Below are 20,528 nucleotides of genomic sequence, written 5' to 3'. Positions count from 1 at the left end.
CAGTGTCTCAAAATCTTAGCATTCTTGCCTGTGCCAAAGTAGACCTTCAGTATCACCTTTGTCAAGGGGAGGTCATGTCTGACAAATCTGTTAGAGTTCTTTGAGGAGGTAACAGGGATGTTAGATAAAGGAGAACCAGTGGACATGATTTATTTAGATTTCCAGAAGGCCTTTGACAAGGTGCCGTATAGGAGACACTGCTAAATAAGTTATGAGCCCATAGTGTTAAGGGTAAGATCCTGGCATGGATAAAGGATTGGCTGACTGGCAGAAGGCAGAGAGTAGGGATAAAGGGGTATTTGTCAGGATGGCAGCCAGTGACTAGTGGTGTGCCTTAGGGGTCAGTGCTAGGACCACAACTTTTCACAATATACATTAACGATTTGGAAGAAGGAACTGAAGGCACTGTTGCTAAGTTTGCAGATGATACAAAGATATGTCGAGGGACAGATAGTATTGAGGAAGCAGGGGGACTGCAGAAGGACTTGGACAGGTTAGGAGAATGGGCAAAGAAGTGGCTGATGGAATACAATGTGGAAAAGTGTGAGGTTATGCACTTTGGAAGAAGGAATGGAGGCATAGACTATTTTCTAAATGGGGAAAATGCTTAGGAAATCAGAAACACAAAAGGACTTGGGAGTCATTGTTCAAGATTCTCAAGGTTAACGTGCAGGTTCAGCCGGCAGTTAGGAAGACAGATGCAATGTTAGCATTCATGTCGAGAGGGCTAGAATGCAAGGGCAGGGATGTACTTTTGAGGCTGTATAAGGCTCTGGTCAGACCCCATTTGGAGTATTGTGAGCAGTTTTGGGTCCCATATCTAAGGAAGGATGTGATGGCCTTAGAAAGAATCCAGAGGAGGTTCACAAGAATGATCCATGGAATAAAGAGCTTGTCGTATGAGGAACAGTTGAGGACTCTGGGTCTGTACTCATTGGAGTTTAGAAGGATGAGGGGGGATCTTATTGAAATTTACAGGATACTGCGAGGCCTGGATAGAGTGGACGTGGAGAGGATGTTTCCACTAATAGGAAAAACTAGAACCAGAGGGCACAACTTCAGGCTAAAGGGACGATCTTTTAAAACCGAGATGAGGAGGAATTTCTTCAGCCAGAGAATGGTGAATCTGTGGAACTCTTTGCTGCAGAAGGCTGTGGAGGCCGGGTCATTGAGTGTCTTTAAGACAGAGATAGATAGGTTCTTGATTAATAAGGGGATCAGGGATTATGGGGAAAAGGCAGGAGAATGGGGATGAGAAAAATATCAGCCATGGTTGAATGGCAGAGCAGACTCGATGGGCCGAGTGGCCTAATTCTGCTCCTATATCTTATGATCTCTCAATATTCAGGGGTGGGGAAAAAACTTCCTGATTTAAACAGGTTGCATCATGCTTTGAGATGGAGTTACTCGCTACTTGATACTGAGCCTACCTAAATTCCCATCCTGATTGTCAAGTTCATTGGGTCATTATATGCTAGGAGCTTAAGTACTGGTGCTATATCACACGTTCTAATCTCCAAGGATAGCGTACTTAAGGCAGTTTCATTCACCTGTTCATATTTTTGAAGTTGTATCTGACCAGACTATGAATTATACTTGCAACTATGTATCACCATTGACTGAGATGCCATGTATATTGTACCTGCCTCTTGACTTTCCTGTTTGAAATCTAGTTACTTGTAGTAAAAGAAAGAGGTCTGAATTCTCTGCAATTTGATATTTTGCACTCTCTGTATCTCATTGTTTGCATGACCTTGCTCTGAGCAAATTGACTACCATATTTTGATATATTGCAACAGTGACTACACTTAATTTTCTGTAAAGCATCTTGGGATGCCCTGAGCAGATAAAAGGCAGTCTATTAATGAAAGCCCTATCCTTTGATAAAATCATTCAACCCTGCTGGAACCTGACAGTATATTTGGGGATCAATGTATTACTCTGCAGATATTTTAATAGACTTAACTCAGCAGCACTTTTAGTTTCTGAAATCCTGTGTTGGGTTTATTTCACAAAAAGTGGGTGTTCATTTTATGCATGCATGCATGCATAATTTTGGTTTATAATTTAATTACATAAAACTCTGAGATTAACTCTGAACTACACCTTATGAATGTTTTTTTTTGCTGCATGATGGGTTAATTTTGAAGATATTTTGTGGTGATATCTAAAATTTGAACAGTTTGACATAGATACACAACAGCCACTTAAATTACTAAAACCTTTTGTAGTTGATGGTTACATGACAGTGATCAGTTCCAAAGTAGATTTAGAAAAATTAAGGGAGTTTCAGATAGCAAAAGTCTGAGTCACTTTGTGAAGGAAAAGAACCGATAGAATGATTTGCTGAGCGTTTCTAAGGAAAGTAATGATCGGAGTCAGCGCATTAACAATTGCTTAAAATATAAATGTTCAAAAGAATTAGAAAACCTTTTACAGATTTTACACATTAATAAATTTTGCATTTATAATATGTTACTGCATGGCTTAATTAACAATCAAAGTGGTTTCTGAATGCTTTAACAAGCTTCTCAAACACTCTCCAGTGTTTCACATGTTTTATTTCACATTTTACAATCTTTGATTTAAGCCTTCCTGTCAGCTGCCAGTCCTTTGTTTCACTTGGGTATCATGTTCATTTCTGCCAGGTGGAAGTTCACTCGACTGATTCCTGTGATGAAGGGTTTATTTTTGGAGGAAACATTTTGAGCAGATTGAGCCTATAACCACTGGAGTTTAAAAGAATGAGAGGTGATCTTATTGAAATGCAAGATCCTGAGGGGACTTGACAGGATAGATGCCAAGAGGATGTTTCCTCTTCTGTGTCGAGACTAGAGCAAGCGGACACAATTTAAAAATAAGGGGTCTCCCACTTAAGACAGAGATGAGGAGAAATCTTTTCTCAGAGGTTTGTTAGTCTGTGGAAGAGAGTGGGGTTGGTTAGGCCATTGAATACGTTCAAGGCGAAGTTAGATAGATTTTTGATCACCAAGGGAATTGAGAGTTATGGGAGACAAACAGGAAAGTGGTCTAGATGCCACAGTCAGATCAGCTATGGTCTTGTCGAATGGCAGAGCAGGTGCAAGAGGCTGAATGGCCTACCCCTGCTCCTGATAATTGTGTTCTTGTGTCTGCACTATTTTAGTGGCAAAAGGAGAGATAGTATGTTTAAATCCTATTCTGGTAGTCATTTGGTTTAATTAATCCCTTACAGTTCCAATGTGAGCATACCAATAATCATAAATAGCTTTCTGAGGTATGCCTAAGGTTTAATACCTGCCACATTTAAATATGGAAGTGTTGGTGATAGCATTATAGCTAATTTAGCTGTTTCTTTCATGTAATAAAATTGCCGGTTTAAATTTAATCGTCACTGATCTTTCATTTGACTCCACTCAGTTGAATTACTTGATCCCAACAAGATTATTTGCTGAAATTTCTGAACTGTCCCTTACTCTGGTTCATTTGATTTTGTGAATTTCATCAGTTCACTTGCCAAACAGATAACATTCAATGCTGGGCAGTCTGTTTGGATGTGAGGAACATTGATCATGTCGAATTTATCCAAGCTTGTTGATAGCATTGAAAGCACATTTTGCTTCTAAAGGCCTGCAAAGCAAAGAAGTAGGAGACCAATAAAGCTACAAAAATGTCCATGCTACATTTTGGTATTTGGAATAAGTTTAATCATTACATTGGGATTACATTGTGCAATGCAATCTCAATTTTTAAGTGTAACTACTTTTCATGTAAAATATTATGCCCTCAATTTCATTTAATGGCTTGAATATATGGAGTAACTCATTGTTTTGAACATTTGATGATTGTAGCAACAATTATATTTTTATTATTCAGTTCATTGATTCTGTACATGACATCTGCTACTATGATTCTGGCTGCCTATGTATCTTTTTCACTCCATGTTTAGCTGCAAAGCCTTCAGTGTTTGGGTTCACCCTCTTGGCAACATTTGACCTAAGCCCAACCACCTTGCTTGCTCCCTCCCCTCCTTCAAAAGCATGCTCAAAACTTACTTACTTCCACAGTCTAGTTTCTGATCACAAATCATCATCTTCCAGCAATTTCTTTGTGTCAGGTTATTTCTTGTCTTTGTTCAGCACTTTGGAATGTTCCATTAAGATTAAAGTGCTCTAGAGTGTAATTTATTGTAGCTAATTCAAAATGTATTTATATTGACATCATGTATTATAGAAAACTATTTATACAGAAGAAATGTACTTTAAGATGAGTATCTTTGCCACTTAAAGGGTTGAAAATATACTATATGGAGAAGCTATAATATGAGCCTATCTAGTAAAATCATTATAGGAAAGCATTTTGTGCCACCGGTTTGACTAATAGCACTTAATGTTTGTTCTGTGAACTTCCCATTGAGTGGCTCTGTGAGGGCTTTGTAGTCAACAGGGCTGTTGCATTATTAGCAGTCATATCTGGTTGTGAAATGCTGGCCTTTCCAGATGGCTGCTTTCAAGTGCAAATGAACTGGTTACACACCATCTAGCTTAATACATATTTAGGATTCACAAATAGTCATTAAAGTTTTTAAAATACTATTTCTGCAATGTAATAGGAATGGAATAAATGGCCTCCTGAACATTAGAAGGACAGTTGGTCTTTTAATTGAGTGTAGACAAAAGACCACATTGTCAACAAATTAATAAATAAGTAATGCCAGTTTCATTTTTCAAAATAATTTAAATTGGTATTGATCTGCCACCTGAGTTAATATATTTTGTTTTAATTTTTGCGAGCACTATTTTAATATAATGAGTAAATGTCATATTGCTTTACATTTCATTTGCTTTTATAATTTTTTTACTTGAATATTATTTTGAATTAAACTATGTTATACACAATTAACATTTTGCCATTTCTATCCCTATAATTTGAATGTCAAATTGAAAATGGTTGTGCTTATTAGAATCACATGCGTAGACCTTTGTTGTAAAAGCAACATCAGATATTTTTATATATATAGTGGTTTACAGATTCTAATCCAATTATTTTTTCAACTAGTTAGTGAGGGCTTCAAAATTACAATTTCCTTTTTCAACATAAAACACTGTGGGCGGGATTTTACAGCCTTGCTCGGGTGAGACCGGAAATTCCTGTCCAAGGTCAACGGAGATTTCCGTTGTCGAACCCTTGGCTGTTCTAATTCTGTGGTGGGCAAGGTGGTAGAGTTCCGGCCTATGGGCGGAATCCTCCCAAAAAAATGCTAAGTGTCGAATTCACGTGAAAAAGAGTAATTCACGCTGATTGTTTTTCGGTGAGAGTTCAGAGAAGAATCTCCCACACTCTGTGCACTGCAGAGGCCACCAACGTGAATATCATTAAATTTCAGTGGGCGGAGCCTATTCCCGCTGGAGAGGCTGAATACACGCCATGGCCCCCGCGCTGCCGACCTCCCGATCGCTGGCAGTGCTCTCTGGTCCCCCAACGGCCAGAGTGCTGGCCTCCCTGCTTCCTGCACCGATCCCTATGCAGAGTGGCAGTAGAACCCTCCCACCCCCACTGATCGCCCCCTAGGCCCTGCCCCCATATGCACTGATGGGCAGTGCCAAGGTGCCCACTGTGCATTGGCATTTTGCCCCTTGAGCAGTGCCGGGGGCACAGGCTGGCACTGCCAGGATGCTAATACACAGGCCCCCCTCCCCCCCCCCCCCCCGCCTGACCCTCTGTGGGGAGGGGGGGGGCACTGATTGTCCCCTCCCCCTTCAGTCCAGCAGGGCCGGGCTGCTAGTTCCCCATTAGTGGGGAGCCACTGTAAACCCCGCTGGAGTGAAATATTCTGGCTAGCAGGCCTGGAGACTTCAGTCCTGGGCCTGCTAATCTCATTCAAATTATATTTAAGTGACTATATAAATGGTCTTTGAACCTCCCTGCTGATTTCTGGCACGGAGCAGACGCCGCCAGAAATCCGGTGCTGAGAGACGCAAGCGGGGCACGAACAAGTGTGTGAACACCACGAATCAGCAGATGCGAGAATCTCCCGGCCCGTTGTGCTAAAAAAAAATTAACGCAGTGGGATGGGAGAATCGCAGCCCACATGAGCGGAATTTTAAAACCCCTCCTGTCGGTGGGATCTTCTGTTCTCGTCGAAGTCAATGGAGTTTTGAACAGTTCGCCACATTTTACTGCCCCATCTCCGCAACAGTGAGGCTGTCAAATTCTGCACTATAACTTTCATAGAAGGACAGGTAGATGAGCATCACCAATATGCTGTAGTAGAACTCAGATTGGTACCTTTGATTCTACATAATGATTTTCAATCTTAGTCTTGCCATTTGAATTGGTACCAAACATTTCTAACGGAGGCAGAGAAAAATCAGAATAGAGTTAGCTTAAGCCCCACCCTGCACCAACTAACAGTGCATTAAATTTGTAGAATGGATCTGATGTCTACTTGTCCCTTCTTTTACATTACAATGCCCCCTTAAGAGGAGACCAAACTACACTGAACAATGGCGAAAACCTGGATCCTAAAATAGGCAGTAAATTAAATTTATAACTTTCTTGTATATTATGATACAAATTTGGGGAGCGAGTGCATTATTAAATTGAGTCATTCTGTGTCAGCTGGTAGCCTCTGAGTTCTTGAGCATAAGCACAAAAATAAATATACTGACACACTAATGCAGTATCAAGGGAGTGCTGCACTGTTGCAGGTGCTGTCTTTTGGATGAAGCGTTAACTTGAGGCCCTGTCTGCATTCTTGGATAAATATAAAAGATTCCTTGCTACTAGTTTTTAAGCAGTCTGGGGAATTATCACTGGTGTCCTGCCAGTATTCATCTTTCAATCATCATTACGAATAGAGATCATCTCGTTATTATCACATTGCTGTCTGTGCACAAATTAGTTGCCACCTACATGACAACAATAACTACACTTTAAAAGTACTTCACTGGCAGTAAAAGACTTTGAGATGTCCATTGGTCTTAAAAGCACTACACAAGTGCTAGTTTTTCCTCTCATTTCGTAAGTCCCTGGAAATGTGACTGCTCATTTTATAAAGACTATTAGCTAACGGATAAATTGCTGCATTTTTTCAGAAGCTAATTTGACTGCAAGGCTGATAATCACACCAAAATGAAGGAAGAAATAATCAAAAATATTTACCTTTCGTAAAATCTCTCATGCCATCTATTTGAAGTTAATTTCAGAAATCTAGGAAATTAAATGCAGAGCAGGAAATGAATAAAATTGCAGCTGGTAAATTGAATATTAATATTTTAAAATTATATGGCTTTGTTCGGGGGAAAGAGTTCAAACTGAATTGTTTATGTGAACACATCTCTCATCTATATTGTGATTGTTTAATCATATCCATTTTTCTAATTGTTTGCAGAGTGCTGGAAAATATAGACAGCAAGGCAGAAATTACATTGTTGAAGATGGAGACGTTATCTTTTTCAAATTCAATACTCCACAGCAAGCAAAAAAGAAGTGAATTTGAAGTACCGCTGACTCCTGTTATAAGCAGTAAAACATAATGGCCAAAAAGTTGCACACATTTCAGATTTGCAAATAAAAGGACTTAACTATATGGCTACTATGTAAGGGACAGATTGGTAACTGGCAACAATTTGCATAAATTAGGACTTTGACAGGATTCTGCTTATTAATATTACATATGTAGATTTAACTATGCTCTAAAGCAACTGAACTATTATTGAATTTGCTGTTTTTTTTAGATACATTTGGCTTTAAATCATGGTTCAGACCTGTCTGGAGACAGCCTGTTCTTCCTTTAATTATATCCCTCATGTTTGTTCCGGATTGAGATAATGTTATTCCAATGAAAATGTAGGTTCACTAAATGTCGACAGCTTTAATTTAAGATTAGAGCTCTACTCTAAATTGGAACATTTCAAGAACCATATTACTCTCATGATACTTCATTAATCTCCATCACTAGATGCCAAATCTGACACATTTGACAGAAAAGACAATACCACTTGCTCCATTCTGAATCTACGGATAATGCATGTTTTACAGTACTCCAGATGTTTACAGTCAATAAAACATTTGACAAAAACAGTCTTGGTGTGTTTGGGGATGTCTGTATTGACTGACTGTGGTGTGTTAAATGTGATATGGCACCTGGTGGTTGCTGATTACAGAATTTAAAGACGTGTGTATGATACAGTAACTGTCACTGTGGGCAGCTTTTATTATATTTCAGAAATGGTTCTTTTCATTAAAAGATAAAGATTGGGTACTGTGATTTATTGAAAGCATGAATAGGTGGACATTTATTGTGAGAATAAGTAGTTTCATGTCTGTATTATGAGAGTTCATGATCTAGATGGGTGTAATGCAGAAGCATAAATTTATGCTTTTTTTGGCAGATTTTTGCGTACAACTAGGAGATCCACATCAGTGGTTTGCTTTTATTCCTTTACAGTTGACCTCTTTAGATGTTTATAAATGCATTTTGTGGTGCTGGTGATTAAAACTCCTTTCTGCTAAATAATATATTTGTCACAAGATATACTTCGTATATTGCCTTTTGCTGAATTCCTAAATTAGTATTGAATGTTGGCCTGTGACTTTGTAGAAGTGTCTATCATAACGCCCTTCATTAAATTCATTCACTGAGAATGGATTTGCTGTTGTAATTATTTGATGATGTCACTTTCCAGTAAACAAGCCATAAAGGAAAGGACAAAAATAAGCTGGAATCAGGGTTCATCAGCACCTGAAAGAGAAAGAAATCAATGATGGGGTCATATTGGAACATTATCCAATTGTTTTCCTCTTTCAGATGCTAACTGACTTATGTATTTCTGTAATTTGCTCTTCAAACCTGCTGCTGGTGGACATTTTGGGCCAGTTTTTAACTCTTAAGTGGATGGGTTTTGAATGTGTTAAAATCTGTGCAATTACATTGAGAAATTTGGTTTGAAATTCTGCTTTTTAGCTACCTTGAAACTTTTGTTGAAATTTGCACTGGAACATTAATGAGTGATTTGATGTCTGTGGTTGCTGATGGAAATGGTATGCGCCAGTGAACTAAAATTTGCCTCCTGTTCGTTACCGCTCGAGCTTTACAGGTCAGACAGAGAGTGTATTCAAGAGGTCAGGTGGCACATATGGCATGATAGCATCATTATAAGGGTTTAGAGACAGTTGTGTTTCTTCTCCAACAAAAAAGGCAATAATCTTGATACTCTAAACTTCTAACTTTCTTAAGAGGGAATGCAGTTGTAATTGGACATATTTAAATATGTGGATCTGATAAACATGGAAAAACATTAATATATCTGCATCTCTTCTACCATCCCTGAATAATCATAAGCAAATTAAGATCCGTAGTCAAAATTACAGTATTAGATCACTTTGCCACAGAATTGAAGAACTTGTACCTGAGCATTAACAGACTAAACAAAAGAGCCTGGGAGGCCAAAAATGCATATTAAATGGAGAGAATAAAATAAAGGACATAGCAAAGCAGACTTAAAGGAAAATAATCATGTTGAGAAGACAAAAAAGAGTGAGGAGCTTTGAACATTTCATCACAGATCTGTTCTTCATTTGTGTAATTTTCCAATGAATATAACATTGAAATAGACGGTCTGAATAATATGTCACATTTTGGTGGACAGGACTCGCCCAAAAGTGGGTGGATTTCTGACTGCAGCCTCCACTATTGTTCCACACAGTATAAAATGGTAATAAGTAAATTAATGGTTGTAAGGCTGTATTTTGGCCCACGGTATCCATGGATTATTGCTCACCTGCCCAATCTCTGCCAGAGGGTGAGGATGTCTGGTAGCTGTAAACTTTCATGACTACTTATTTAAAGGGCCATCTGGCATGGGGCAATGTCGGGTGACCCTGCAATTCTGTGAAGATCAAAACCAAAAGGAAGTATTTGTTTTCTGAAGGTTTATCAGTTTGAAATAAGTGTTATTAATCTTGCTGTGGAATATCTGAAAGACACTTGACACAGAGTCATCTGTAGTTAGAGACAAGCAGCAGTTTTATTCAGTGCTAGTGTACACACTGGGGAAGTGCTCTTCAGAATGCTCTAAAAGGCAATTAGAAGTTGCACAGTTTCTGTTAGTTATTAGAATCATAGAAACCCTACAGTGCAGAAGGAGGCCATTCGGCCCATCGAGTCTGCACCGACCACAATCCCACCCAGGCCCTACCCCACCCAGGCCCTACCCCATATTGATACCACTTTTGGGATACCTCATCTTTAACGCAGTGTTCTTGTATGTCTAGTTCATTACATCTGTAATTACAAATGAGTTTATAACATAAACACAAAATGACCTGTTACGTCTATTGGAAAATTTCACATGCGCAGGTGCTGAGGAATTTGTAAAACAGTCACTGAATGACCTGACCTTTAGCACAATGTCCAGAGTTTATTCCAAAACATGAACTTTGCTAATCTGTCCTGGTATTTTGCTGTTGTGCCAAGTCATCTGTGTATGTATGCTCGACTCTGAAGTTAAGCAATTCATTTTATTACAGTATAATTCAGGTGAGTAAATTTAAGGAGGAGTTAGACAGATTTTTAATTGGTAATGGGTTGAAGGGTTATGGGGAGAAAGCAGGAAAATGAGGATGAGGAGCATACCAGCCATGATCGAATGACGGAGCGGAATCGATGGGCCATTTGGCCTAATTCTACTCCTATATCTTATGAATTCATCAACTTAATTTATCCTGACCCAAAGGCCATGTTCCTTTAGCTCATCATGAATTGATCCATAGGCTAGTCATCAACTTCCTGTCCTGGCCAAAAGATCATATTCTGTTTTTTAAAACTGTAAACACTTAACCTATATCCAAAACTTGTCCATAAACCCATGATGAATCCTGAAAAGTGTGTCAAATACTGCTGAGGCTTTGAGTTAAGTTTTATTGCCAGTTAACACAAATGGCATTAAATCTGATCATGTACACTTTGTTGAAATATGAAAATTTCGCAGCTGCTTAGTTCTAGAATATTTTTCTCCATAGAAGGCTGAGACAAGGTTGTGAAGGGCAAGGCAGAGAAGGGTCAGAACCATCCATATTTTGATGATGAAGCCCTCTGTGCCTTCATCCATTAATGGTTGCAAAGTGTCTTATCTCATAATCCTCATTCTGCTAATGGTGTTAAAAATTGTGAACTTGCATACCCAAGGAAATGCCAATTCCCTTTTTTCTGTGTCCTGCGTAGGTGAACCTTTTGCCGACTCTGCCAGTCCAATGGAACTGGCAATTACCTCCGAGGAGGAAGAGGAACCCTTGAAGGTGAAGTGTCAAATCCTCTCCCTGCACCAGGCACCAGCTTAAGTACTGTCACCTCGCAGGAATTAGCGCTTTGGGACAAGGACGAGCACGATCTGGTGAGGGCATTTCACATTTGCCTGTGCAGCTGCCAGAGTGTGTGCTGAAACAAGGCTCGAGTAGTTAGAGAAGTGTTCAAGGTGATCCAAGATTGAGTTCGAGTCAGATGATGAGCCTCTGGAATAGGCCATGAGGCGACAGATGCTGAATGTCCAGTGCGATTTGGAGGATATATCAGGGAGTTACATGCTCTTGCCTAGACTATGGAGATGTCCATCTAGGCCACGTATTTTCGATCACTCACTCTTCAGAGTGCCAGGCTTCCTCCATGGACAGACCGGTGACTGTCTTGGAGGGGCAAACCCACTGTATTGCTAATGCTATTGTGGGTATGCGTGCTGACTTTTACACCATCGCCTTGTTCTGAGCTCAGGGTGACAGAGGGACTGGGAGCATGGGCACTGAACCAGCTCCTGGGACCAGTCAGTTCTTATGGCAGAGAATAAGCAGCTACTGCCACCATCATCTGGAAGCACCTCTCGGGGCACATCTGATGGGGCAGTCTCTCCTCCGTCCATCCACCATTGGCACAGTCCTCCTCAATTGCCATGATGATAGACTCAGTGGGAGTCCTAATGTGGTGGCACCCTCAAGGTCTCAGGCCATACAGAGGACATCTTCCAAAATCATCCAGAGCGTGGGGACAAGCCGATCAACAGCCTGCCTCCAATGCAGCAGCAAGCGAAGGAGAACACTGTGCTGGAGCAAAAGCAATAAGGAAACTCCTCACTAGTTACAAAGCTGATCATGTGGGCTTCTTGTTTTGTGCATGTGATCTTGGATGTACCATAATCAAGTTGTTAATTTTAAATTCACTATCCCTCATGCAGAGGTTCATTTTATCTGTAAGTCTCTAGGAAGTTTATTGGGAAAATGTTCCTGATGTGTCAGTAGTGAACATTGGTCAAGATGCAAAAATGCCTAAGTAATTGAAAGGGTGACTGCACTGACGAGACGTTCTCAGTGAGCATACATTCTAGATGGAAGGAGGTTGAGACACTAGCAGTACAAGCGCTTCTGAGGCTAAGAGTTCCTGACTTATTGGAACCTCTGTTATTAATACCACTCATGTGCGGGGCCTTGTCCTCTCTGTCGGGATATGAACACATGACTAAGGAGCAGGAGTATGCCACTCGGCCCCTACAGTATCCCTACAATGCAGAAGGAAGCCATTCAACCCATCGAGCCTGCACTGACAACAATCCCACCCGATCCCATAATCCCATGTATTTGTCCTGCTAACCCCTGTGACACTAAAGGGCAATTTTCATGGCTAATCAACCTAACCCGCACATCTTTGGAGTGTGGGAGGAAACCCACGCAGACACTGGAAGAACGTTCAATCTCCACACAAACTGTAACCTGAGGCTGGAATTGAACTCGGGTTCCTGGCTCTGTGAGGCAGCACTGCTAACCATGGTTGGTCTAATTTTAACCCCAATTTCATATTCCTGCCTACCCCAGATAACATAGTTACCAGGAGTAAGCCATTCAGCCCTTTCATCTAAAAAAACTCTTCAAAAAATTACCTATCTTTTTTGAATATGTTCAGTGACTTCGCCTCCACAGCCTTCTGTGGTAGTGAACTCCATGGGTCCGCTACCCTTTGAGTGAAAAATGTTTTCCTCATCTCAGTCCTAAATGATCTACTCTGTATCCTGAGACTGTCTCTCCAGGTTCTAGATTCTCCAACCAGGGAAAACATCCTCCTTGCGTCTTGTCCACCCAGCCCTGTTAGAATTTTATACACATCAATCAGGTCTCCTCTCATCCTTTTGAATACAGGACCAATCAAACCAATCTCTCCTCATAGGACAGTCCTGTCAACCCGGGTATCTGCTAAGGCTGCACTCCCTCTATGGCAGGTATATCCTTTCTTAGGTTAAGAGACCAAAAACTGCATGCAGTACTCCAGGTGTGGTCTCACCAAGGCCCTGTATAATGACCCCTACCTTATCAAGAATCTTATCTACCTCTGTCTTAAAGAGAGGAAAAGAATTCCAAAGTCTCTCAGCTCTCTGAAAGAACAATGTTTTCCTCATATCTGTCCTAATTGGGCAACCCTTTATTCTGAAACGGTGATCCCTAATTCTAAGTGAGGGTGTTCCCATATCTCCTCACCCTCATAATTAGACAAATATTTACTCTCCTGTATCTCCACCAGGAATCCCCTCTCTGAATAGAAAGGTTATGGAAAGCGCAGCACATAATGACCATCAGTGAAACTCTAGATGGCACATACTATAATGCTTCTCCTGATCTATCTAGACATCAGAATCTCATCCTTAGCTCCATTATCTGCTCGACTATGGCCCTGATGGTTCCATGGCTGTCATTATAACCTCTCTGCCTCTGTTCTAGAGGCCTTCTCTGGCATCATGAGGCTATTTCTTCAAAGGGCAAACCTCGTCACCCAGAAGTCAACCATCATGGGCATTAGGTCCACTGAACATGTCGGGTAATTGGGAGTTACCGAGAATGTACAAATGTGATTGCTGCCTGGATACCTTGTGCCTATCTGCATAATTCGTCGATTGTGATCACAGACCAACTGGACGTTTAAGGAGTTTTAACTCTTCTGTTAATAAATGTACAGTGTTCACCTTCTGGAGCCTTTATGATGATGTGATTGCAGTCTGTTGTTCTCATGACCCTGGGGAAAGCCTCTCGCTCTTTCCAGTTGACTGTGGCAATCCATTGAAAATACAATGTACTGACCTGCTTGCATTTTAAAGACATTGATGCAGTGCTGTGCAGCAGGCTGGGTTATGTCACTGACATAAGTCAGTCTGAAAGGATTCAGTGGCAAAGAAACTCAGTACCACCGTCACCTTTATGGCTACTGGCATTGAGTGACCACCGACACAGTTGGAAGCTATTTCCCTGCTAACATCTCAGAGAGGTCACAGCGTCTGTGGAGAGTCTGTCTCCTTCTCTGTCATCTGAAGGTGAATTATTCTCTGTCTATATACTCAATTAGAACCTTCTGTGCCTCTGTTGCTGCAGTATTATGCCTGCCTCAGCTTCTTGCTCTGGTGCAGGTCTTGCCTCCCTTAGGGACGATTAGTGCAGCCTGAACCTCACCATCTGTCCTCCTTCCGCTCCTTCTCAATCTTCTCCTCCTCCCCATCCCCTCTCCCTCACTGGAGAATGTATTTCTTGTGATCACTATTGCCATGTTTTCACTACCAAGAAAGCAGAGATATAGTTGAGGGCTTAAATTCACCTATCTGCAAATGTTTTATTCCTTGTAACATGTATTATTCCAATCAATTGGGACATTAACAAGCTTAAATAAGCAATTTAATTGGATTTGAATAAGGTGAGCAGGCTCCTGATTTTTTTAGGCCATATTATTGCACTCGGGCATGATGACTTCAGGAATGCGGCCCAACAACATTGCACATGATGATACGTTGGTGTAAGCTCAATACTGGCCTGTTTTCACACACATTAGTCTGCCCTTGGTGTGGGGAATCCACCTGAGGTGAATTTTGATCTTTTTCACAGACACCAAATTAATTGCCAAAGTGCCCACCTCAAAGATGCTGTAAAGTGAGGATTGGTTATAGAAGTTACTAATTTAGTGCTTTCCTGGCTTTTCAATCAAGCTAGGGCAGTTAGGTTGATTTGAGTTAAGTACAGAAACACGTGACATTTTTTTGCTGTCACTGTTTTTCAGCTAAGCTTTGCATGTTTATGGAAGATGAGTCGTCTCATTTACTGATATTAGCTAAAACATTAAAAGATGTAGGCTATTGTTGCTGAATATTTTCCAGAATATATATCAAATCAATCATTGAGGCTAATGAAATGTTAGTCTTTATCTCAAAGGCACTGAAATACCATGGAGCAGAAGTTATGCTGCAGTTGTATTGAGCCTTGTTCAGACTCCATCCAGAGTATTGTGTTCCATTCTGACACCACGTCACCCTGATGGATGTGAATCCGGCCCATAGTGTTGCCATCACAACGTTGTCATTCTGGCAGATTCGCCAGAATGTTACTGGTGGTTTAAGAATTAAAATACAAGGAGAGGCTGCATAAAATTGATTTGCTTTCCTTTGAGGATAGAAGGTTGAGGTGTGATCTAATCTGTTTAAAATAATAAAATGATTCAGTAAGATAGAGAGAATCAATCTTCTTTTGAGAATGTTGAACTAGAGGGAATTGACGATTGAAATCAGGAAGCACTTCACACAAAATGTAAAAATATAGAACCTAGTTCCCCCAAAACACTGGATGCTGGGACAATTGAGGTGTTCAAGACTGAAAGAGTGAGGCATCAGTATTGAGGGATTAGGGTTAAATTCAGTAAGTTAAGCTAATGTACAGATCTGCCATGATCTAATTGGAACACAAGGAAAATATTGCAGATACAGTAAAAGGTAAAGGTTAAGTTGCTGTAGTCCCAGATGACCATAGATTGTGACTGGTAGTGATTTTAGCCTGAGGATCACCACACCTCAGGCAAGGCGTAAGGTTAAGGTGGGCCTTCATGAACAAACTCAGCCAGTACAGGAATTGAACCCACACTGTTGGCGTTGCTCTGCATCACTAATCAGCTGTCCAGCCAACTGAGCTAAACCGACTCCTTCTAAATCTGAACTATAAATCTGAAATAAAAACAAAATGCTGAAAATACTCAGCAGGACCGGCAGCATCTGTGGAGAGCTAAAGAGTTGGTGGGCTTGATTTTTATGTTCCCAAACTGACACTGGTGAAAAATACAATGATGACGTTATGATGCAACACTATGAGTGGGATTCTCTGACCTCCGAGCCATATGTTTCTTGGCAGTGTGCCATTTGTGGGCAGTGGGATTCTCTGGTCCCACCAGCTGTCAGTGGGATTTCCTATTGAAACCACCCCACACTGCCGGGAAACCTGTGGGCAGGGGTGAGCTGTTGGCTGGACCTGAGAATCTTACCAATCTCCCAAAATATGGAAGGTGAGTGGGTGCCAAACTTGGCAGCCTGTCCACCATTTTGAACTTGTTAACAACCCAAACTGCAATTTTCCATTGCTTGCTGTATTTACTGGGAGATGGACAAGATGAAGTTAGTTCACAAGCTATAATAAGGCAGGAGAAGGGTGATGGAAAAGGCCTGCCACCAGGACAATCATTGAATGTTCTGGCAGATTCTGCTGGGGAAGATGACAACATCTGAATATTTATTAATTCCATTTTTTTTTAGTCTTGAATGCAAAATAAGGACTAATTCTGAGGGTAAGGTGTCTGTACAATCCAGCTGTGAATTACTTCCTGTTCGTGGCTGTACCCTCTGCTATATAATGTCCTAGTCTACAGTGCTGATTGGGCGCTGAGCAATCCTTTGCAGCTATATATGGCTTCTGTCTCACTGGTCATTCGACACTTGATTGAACACAGATGGCGAGGGAGCACTCAGTTTCTGTTCCTCTCTCTCACCCCACAGAGACATAAAATCTTGACCAAGTTTTCAGATCAATAACCTTTCCTCACAACTGGGCAAAGTTAGGAAGGTAATAAGTTTTAAGTCGGTGAAATGGTTGTTTGGTATGGTGGGCAGAGACGGACTGGGTTTGTGGGGAAAGGTCTCTGAGAGGATGAAAGATGCGAGAGATTAAATGACAGAAGAGTTGGTGAAGCAGAGCCAAAGGGACAAGAAACAAAGAATGGGTCCAGAGGCAGTGTGAGTGGCAGAATAATGAATAGCTACCACCCAGAAGCAAAAGTGAGAAAAACATAATAAAGACCGCACATGCAAAGAAGGTGAATCAAAATGGGCGAGTCCAGAAGACTGTAAAGTGCCTAATCAAAAGGTGAGATATTGGGCGCAATCTTACTGGCTCGCCGCGCTGATCGATTAGTGTGGTGAGTCAGGAAAATCGCGGGCAAGGATAGAAAACAGGCGCAAATTGATTTGCTATCCTCCTGGTCCTGTTTTATCAAGTGATCAGCTTTGTGCTCGGAAAGGTTCTGAAGTCGATCAACAGAAAAGTAAGATTAATAACCTGCTCCCGCACAGCATCTTCTGGCCTCCCGGAATCTTGCCCCTTGTTGGCGGAACGTCACACTGGTGTGAATCAGTACTGGTCTCCACTAGCAGAGACCAAGCACCATAGCCATGCCGGGGGCATTGGAGACCATTGAAGCACCTGGGTGGTCAGGGGCATATGGCTGAGCAGTGTCCATTGGGTTGTGGTGCCCTGGCACCATGGCAGTGCCTAGTTGGGCACCATAAGTATGCCAGGGGCAGGGCCAAGGGGGTGGGGCCTTAGTGTGGGGCTATGATGCAGGGACATGCACAAAGACGGGTGCTTTTGTGGGGGGGGCTATGCAAGGGCAGGCAATGCAGGTGGGGTGGGGGGGGCGTTTCCTGTTGCCCCTATGCTGGCAGCCCATGCTGCTGTGGGGACCGAATGTGCCACAGATGATGGGAGGAGGCATGGGGCGGTAGGTTCACTGGGAGAGCAAGGCACCCTGCGCAGTGGCGCCCCAAACAATCTGCAGCTGGCTTCACTGCCTTACTTGGGCTCCGCCCCCTCCCTACCGATGCAAATCTCCCAGCTGTCAGAAAAACTGACAGTGTGGAATGGTTGCAGTGCCGAACTCACCCAAAACTGATGTGGAACACTCCCGTTTTCAGACTTTTAGAACACTTAGAATTTTTGGGGAAGATTGCCACTGTTGTTTTCAAGCTTTCATTGAGCTTTGTTGGAACACCACAGTAGGCAGAGGTTGTCGACGTCAGCGTGAGATCAAGGTAGAGAATTAAAATGGCCGACCACCAGAAGCTTGGGATCATGCTTCCAGACTGAACAAAGTAGTCACCCAATCTGCCTTTGGCCTCCCCAGTGTGAAGCAGACTATATTGTGAACAATGAGGACAGTATAGTAATTTGAAAGAAGTCATGTAAATACCTGTTTCACTTTGAAGGCTTGTTCAGGACCTTGAATGGTGAGAAGGGAGGAGGTAAAAAGACAGGTTATATATTTGCATGGAAAGGTGTTATGGGAGGGAGTTGGGGTGTTGGAGTTTGCAACATGTGACTGACCACACAAGACTCTCAGTAATTTGGATTAACTGTTATAACATGAGTGGAAGAAGGATGTGTTAAAGATAAATGCACAAGGGGAGGGTAATGATGAATACAAACTTCATGTAGTGTGGTTTTGACAATTGTATGAAAGAGTGAACACTTGACTTAATTTTGTCAACATAAAGTATTCGATACCAGGAGAAAGAAAGCACGTGCTATTGGCCCATATTTAGTGTGCATGTATCAAATCCCAAAAATGTCTGCAGCTATTTGTGGAATATTTAATAAAAATATGGAATTTTGTTTTACAAAATAATGAGCAATGTGCATTCAAAACTGATTTTATGAAATGACCAAAAAGAGAGATTGTGTCATCTGGTGCACAACCTACACCTTTCTTTAATATCCCAATTAGTGCCAGGAATTAAGCACATGGTGTACTATAGGCAGCAGAAAGTTAGTTTTCATTAATTTTCATAACTCCAGATCAGACTTGGGTTAAATAGATAAGTTGGGAACCATTCATTTTGAATGTGGGAAACTGTCAGTGTGAGGAACTAAGACCTCACCTTGATTTTTTTTTAACCCATATACAGATATGCTCATTGTCTAGTTTTAAATTTTTTGAGGTAGCAAAGTCTTAAAATGACTGAATCTGTGACCCCAAAAACAAGAAGCTACCTGGCAGAATCGGAGAAACTCGTACCTCATTATCTTTAAAGAGCCATGATCAAGCTCCTGTGAGCTGCACAGGCCAAATTCAAAGAGAGCTATACAAAAATCATCTGGACTTCATAACCCAGTCTGACCAACAGGAGTCTACTCATTTGCTAAGACAAAATGCCCTGCGATCTTTCTTTCAATTCTTAATGGTTGAAACATTCAACAGTCATGGAGACCCAGATGAGGAACAAACACCCCTTGTTGAAGGCAATGTGGAGAGGTCGGAGTCATGTGACCTGGACCTCTGGCTTGTGGAACCAGTAATATTGCCTTGCTGAATTGTAAAGTCTCGGTCCGCTTTTTTGTAGCCTAACTAGCAGTCTTGCAGCCAAGAAACCCTGGCCCAGATTGGAGACCTTGCCCCATCTACACTGCTTCTGTGGGAAATTATGTACATCGCCTACTATGCGGATTAATCTCCTTGTGCTTATCTCATCATATGAAGTGAATGCTACTGGAAAAGTAACTTACCCAGTTTCGGTTTTCAACCCACCAACTTCCGTGAAGGAGTGCCTCATCGGACTTTGATTCTGGACTCTCGAGCCTATGTGAAACAATATTTATTTTCTCTGTGGTCTCTGCACTGTAAATCTTTCTTTTCTCTTTCACTGTATGATTGCAATGTTAAGGCCCTTTCACATTTTGAGAGTGCACAAATAAATTAACCCTTTGAGTTCAACCTATCTTGAGTTTGTTGTGGAGTTAATATAAATTTGGAACACACTAAAGCCAAGAGGTTAGGAAATATGCTACCTGTTATAAAGGGGCAAAATACCTTTCTGTTTAGAGATGGATGGTGAGAGGAAAAATTAGTGCTGTTTAAATGTCTAGCAATCAGTATAATTGAAACAGTTGTTTGTTTTTTGTATCTTAAAACAATTTTCTTTGAAAAACTTGTTTTTCCAAGAAACATCAATGCAGGATGTGTTGGGTGGCCCGTGCACAGCAGGAGAGTTCCAGCCAATGTGTTGTTGTGGACTGGTTTTGACCCTTAAAAGGGCTTGGACAGGAATTCACCATTTTTGTTCCCCAACTTGCTTATATATTTGCCTCTTTTTTTTGTTTCTCTAGAAGTTTAAATTCCAGAATGTATCTGGATTATGATCGCCTCGGCTAGATCGACTAGTGGGTATGATAGTGTGAATCAGGGCTCCTTCAGAGTATAAGAGTTTATCTAGTGAGTAGATGAGGTACACTTACTAGGTAAGTGCCATGTTCAGTTAATAATGCATTGCTGAACTAAGGGAGGCTGGACATAACGATGCTACATATTTACTCCAATATGGTAAATGTAGTAGATGTTTACTTCTTTATAATACCACTACATCTACCACTATTCAAAGGCCAAAGATGTAATGTTCAATAATCACTGATAAACAAATGCTTACTTTTCGCATTACTGT

At 41.2% G+C, this 20,528-nt stretch overlaps 1 protein-coding gene across 4 annotated transcripts in view; it reads left to right on the top strand.

Annotated features, from left to right (window-relative positions):
- Positions 1 to 19,807, top strand: part of ola1 (Obg-like ATPase 1) — a 196,800-nt gene extending 176,993 nt beyond the window's left edge. For 2 of the 4 annotated variants that reach the window (XM_078228414.1, XM_078228415.1), the window contains one exon: positions 7,373 to 8,628. In XM_078228414.1, the coding sequence (XP_078084540.1) occupies positions 7,373 to 7,474 (102 nt within the window). In that variant the 3' untranslated portion in view covers positions 7,475 to 8,628. Of the gene's footprint in view, positions 1 to 7,372; positions 8,629 to 11,206; positions 14,700 to 18,998 lie in introns of those variants that run through there. The other 2 variants (XR_013499541.1, XM_078228413.1) reach the window with 2 other exon arrangements.
- The last annotated feature ends 721 nt before the right edge of the window (positions 19,808 to 20,528 follow it).

The sequence above is a fragment of the Mustelus asterias genome, chromosome 14, assembly GCF_964213995.1.
Source record: "Mustelus asterias chromosome 14, sMusAst1.hap1.1, whole genome shotgun sequence".
In the NCBI taxonomy this organism is placed as follows: Eukaryota; Metazoa; Chordata; class Chondrichthyes; order Carcharhiniformes; family Triakidae; genus Mustelus; species Mustelus asterias.
This window is presented reverse-complemented; position numbering and strand designations above follow the sequence as displayed.